The sequence below is a fragment of the Agelaius phoeniceus genome, chromosome 12, assembly GCF_051311805.1.
Source record: "Agelaius phoeniceus isolate bAgePho1 chromosome 12, bAgePho1.hap1, whole genome shotgun sequence".
NCBI classification, from domain to species: domain Eukaryota; kingdom Metazoa; phylum Chordata; class Aves; order Passeriformes; family Icteridae; genus Agelaius; species Agelaius phoeniceus.
In genome coordinates this window covers 18,804,724-18,809,213 of record NC_135276.1, presented here as the reverse complement: position 1 = coordinate 18,809,213, position 4,490 = coordinate 18,804,724, and the positions used below count along the sequence as shown (strand labels likewise).

General features: G+C 48.0%; 1 protein-coding gene across 1 annotated transcript; it reads left to right on the top strand.

The window, feature by feature from the left end:
- The first annotated feature begins 1,230 nt into the window (after positions 1-1,230).
- HSBP1 (heat shock factor binding protein 1) lies at positions 1,231-4,190 on the top strand. The gene is made up of 4 exons (XM_054640715.2): positions 1,231-1,342; positions 2,465-2,531; positions 3,115-3,234; positions 4,109-4,190. The coding sequence occupies exons 1-3, from the start codon at positions 1,298-1,300 to the stop codon at positions 3,231-3,233; spliced, it is 231 nt and encodes a 76-aa protein (XP_054496690.1). The 5' UTR covers positions 1,231-1,297; the 3' UTR covers position 3,234; positions 4,109-4,190.
- Positions 4,191-4,490: the final 300 nt, after the last annotated feature.

Sequence of the window (4,490 nt, the reverse complement as noted above, 5' to 3'; positions counted from 1 at the left end):
CCATGGACTGGAGGATGAAATTGCTACTTCTCCAACCACACTGGTCAAACCAACAGTTCATTAATTCTCTCCTCCTCCAGAAAGGAATGCAAAACCATCATTATTTGCATGAACAGTGTGTGAGAAACTTCATTACAGATATGTAAACCTCAGAAGGCTGAGAAGGGCTTTAGAAGAGCAGGGTGACACAGCTGTCATTGTCCCTTTTCCTGGACAGCTTTCCTTGCTGGCTTCCACACTGCCCATTTGTTTTGCAGATTTCTCCTCTGTCCATCTCCAATTGGTGCCTTGCTCCTGCTTTTGTAGAGTTGGAACTGGAAGGACACATTTCAAATTTCCAGGAGAAAATAAAATTTCAAGTGCCCTTCATTTCAGCCTGAGATCTGTAGCTGGAAATTCCTGGCTGATTTGCCAAACTTCTTTTAACTCAATAACAGAGGGGAAAAAAATCTCAATGGAGCAGGCACTGAGAATAATTACCCATTCTCCTCCACACATGAACTATTTATAATCAAATCATCCAGCTTTGTCTAGGCAAAGCAGCAGAAATGCCAATGGATTCTAGAAGAGATATTCATGAAATGTCACCCTTTAAATTTTTATCTAATTCTGGGTAGATTGTTAGCATTCAAGAGATTAGACCTACCTAAGCTTAACTTAACTGCTCATCCAGAAGGAAGCAAGAAGTAAAAGAAAGGAAATTTTAATACCGTGCATAAAAAAAAAAGAAAAAAAAACCCCAAAGTAATAAAACGAAAGTAATAAAAGATGTAAAACAAAAAAAAAAGTAATAAAAAGCAAAACAAAAAGTAATAAAATGAATAATTAATAAATTATTATTTAAAATAAATAATAATTTTTAAATAATAAAAAATTTATTAATAAATAATAAATTTAAGAATGTATTATTTATTAAAATAAATTATTAATTTTTCTTCGTGTAAAGAAATGAGGACTTCAGGAACCAAATTGTGCATGTTAAACAGAGACAACAGCAGTCATTCAAACAAAAATGTATAATCCTTAGAGCAGAGAAGCTCTTTACATAGAATGATTTAACACCACGCTCATACAGCAGTAACCAATAGAAGACAGAAGGATAATTAATAAGAGAACAGCACAATTTTCAGCCGAAATGTAGAAATAGCGAAAATCTTTAATTGTTGGGCCGGTCCGTGGACTACCGGCGCTGGCCTCAGGACTACATTTCCCACAATGCCGCGGGGCGGGCGCTCTCGCGAGAGCTGGCGGAAGCGGCGGGGCGCGGCCCGGAAGTGGAGCCGCCGCCGGAGCCACCATGGCCGAGACCGACCCCAAGAGCGTCCAGGACCTGACGGCCGTGGTGAGGCCCGGGCCGGGCTGCGGAGAGCCGGGGAAGGAGGGAGAACCCGCTTCTGGATGGGGCTGGGAGCAGCTGCTCCGCGGGAGGTGTCGCTGGGCGTGGCAGGGGGTGGAAGGAGAAGGGGCCCTCGTCACAACCCGGTCTGTGACGCCACAGAATCCCCCTGTGGTTAACAGGGCCATGGAGATTAACGGGGCCACGGACGTTCACAGGGCCACGGACATTAACAGGGCCACGGAGGTTAACAGGGCCATGGACGTTAACAGGGCCATGGACGTTAACAGGGCCATGGACGTTAACAGGGCCACGGACGTTCACAGGGCCACGGACATTACCAGGGCCATGGACGTTCATAGGGCCACGGACGTTCACAGGGCCATGGAGATTAACAGGGCCACGGACTGTCACAGGGCCACGGACATTACCAGGGCCACGGACATTACCAGGGCCATGGACATTAACAGGGCCATGGACATTAACAGGGCCACGCAGATTACTAGGGCCATGGACATTAACAGGGCCACGGCGATTACCAGGGCCATGGACGATAACAGGGCCACGGCGATTACCAGGGCCATGGACAATAACAGGGCCACAGCGATTACCAGGGCCATGGACATTAACAGGGCCACGGACATTACCAGGGCCATGGACATTAACAGGGCCACGGACATTAACAGGGCCATGGACATTAACAGGGCCACGGCGATTACCAGGGCCATGGACATTAACAGGGCCACGGCGATTACCAGGGCCATGGACATTAACAGGGCCACGGCGATTACCAGGGCCATGGACGTTAACAGGGCCACGGACATTACCAGGGCCATGGACGTTAACGGGGCCACGGAGATTACCAGGGCCATGGACATTAACGGGGCCATGGAGGTGCTGTCCTGACTTTGGTCCTGGTTGGGGAGGTGGCTGGGTTCTAGATTTTACAAATGTTTCCTGTAACACCTTGTTATACATGTATTTAAGTAGAACTTTTACCTCTAGGTATAACTGTACTGCAGGGGTTTGAGTTTAGCAGTGAAAGATCAATGTAGTTGTTACATGAGATCGGGTAACCTGAAGCCTCTGAAGGAAACAAACCATTTCTTTTTTATCCCTTTCTATTAGGTGCAGACATTGCTCCAGCAAATGCAGGACAAGTTTCAAACCATGTCTGACCAAATAATTGGAAGAAATATCCTTTTCTAAACTCAGATGGGGGCAGCATTACAAGTGTCACCAAATCTGGTTGGCCAGTGGGGTTTGTAAGAGAAATTTGAAGCAGCCATAAGTGTTTGCTCAAAGCTGTAAGGATAAAAACAATGAAACCAAGGGAGTTTTAGACACTTGTAGGGGAATGTTATCATTTGGGGCTGGGAAAGGAGGGACCAGAGGAGGCTCCAGGGTGAGCAGAGGATGGAGCAGCTCTGCTGGAGGAAAGGCTGGCACAGCTGGGATTGTTCACCTGGAAACGTGAAACTTCAGGGTGGTTTAATGGTGGCCTGAAGGGAAAGGTGAAATGGGACTGTTTATAGGAGCCTGGAGTGACAGGAGGAGGGGAATGGGCTCAGATTGAAGAGAGCAGGCTGAGATGGGATTTTGGGAATCAGGAATTGCCCCGCTGAGTGTGCTGAGAGCCTGGCACGGTTGTGCCCGACTCTGACAGTGCCCAGGGCTGGGCTGGGGGGGGCTCTGAGGTGCCTGCTGAGGCTGCTGTCCCTGTCCCTGAGCTGTCCCTGTCCCTGAGCTGTCCCTGTTGTCCCTTGACCCCCGGGCAGTCGATGACATGAGCTGCCGCATCGATGACCTGGAGCGCAACATCGCCGACCTCATGATGCAGGCGGGCGTGGAGGAGCTCGAGGGGGAGAACAAGACCCCGGCTTCCAACAAGGGCTAAAGTAAATCCTGGCTTTGGAGCAGACCCCTGGGCCTTTGGAATTGCTGGCTGGGACACACAGAGGGAGCTGCTCCTTGGTTTGGGGGCTGCTCTGGGTGATTGTGCTGGAGAGAGAGAGAGAGAGTGATAAAGAGAAAGAGAGCATGGCCAGGGAGGGGATTGGAGCACCAGGAGCTGCTGAGGGGGCTCAGCCTGGAGAAAAGGAGGCTCAGGGGGACTCTCCTGGCTCTGCACAACTCCTGACAGGAGGGGACAGCTGGGGGGTTTAGGGATCTGCTCCCAGGGAACAGCAGGAGGAGAGGGAACAGTCCCAGGCTGGGCCAGGGCAGGCTCAGGGTGGTCACCAGCAGGGATTTCCCCATGGAAAAGGCACTCAGGCTTTGGAGCAACTGCCCAGGTGGAGCCCTGGGGGCTGCTGAGGAGTCCCTCAGCTGCAAATTCCTCCTGAGTGCCATCTGGGAGCTTGCAGGGAGCAGTGACTCTCTCCCAGCTGCCAAGCTGCAGGTGCTGGCTGTGTGGGAGGGCACCCAGGCATGAGGCAATCCATGTCCCTGGGCAGTGCTCCCTGGAGGAATGCAATTCACCTGCCAGTAAATCTCTATTGTATTATATATTCTATTATATTATATATTCTTCTTATTCTTTCTGATTGCCCCCTTGCCCCTGTATTACAGTGGGCCTGTGTTTGGAACAGATATGTTCTTGCTTGTTAAGGTGTCTATTTTTGTGTTACCTTGTTAGAAACACAAATTATTACTGGCTTTGTTGCCCTCAGTGTCATTTCCATTAGTCTGAACCCCACAAATGAAAATCTCTGCTGAGCATCATTCTTTTAATTCCCAGTAATCTCTTTTCTTACTATTTTTCCCCAACAGGTTGCCAACAACTCAAGTCATGGAAGATTATTTTTTCTTTTTTTTCTACAAATCCTTGGAATTAAAAAATGGCTTTTTGCAACTCCAGTGTGTGAAAGCATTTTTATATTGTTACAGAGCTTGCATTCCTAATGTACATTGTATAGTTGGGGTAGGGTAGTTTCTATTTTGATTTTGTGTACTGTAATTTCACTTTTTGAATTCTTGTAACGAGGATCACTTGGTTGTGTTATTAAAACACAGATCTTATGGATCTCAACTCCTGGGTGTATTTTTTTGTGGAGTCACTTTTTTCTCTTTCCTGTACTTTTGTAGATGTTTCATGTTTGATAGCTCAGCATTTAGTGACTCCCTCCAAATGGGAACCTTGCCTTGTGAGTTT

Excerpts from the sequence above, each read along its gene's own strand:
- HSBP1 (XM_054640715.2), top strand. The coding sequence starts at position 1,298 with ATGGCCGAGACCGACCCCAAGAGCGTCCAGGACCTGACGGCCGTG. Across the intron at positions 1,343-2,464 it reads TCCAGGACCTGACGGCCGTG|GTGCAGACATTGCTCCAGCA; the intron begins GTGAGGCCCGGG and ends CCTTTCTATTAG. Across the intron at positions 2,532-3,114 it reads TGACCAAATAATTGGAAGAA|TCGATGACATGAGCTGCCGC; the intron begins ATATCCTTTTCT and ends ACCCCCGGGCAG.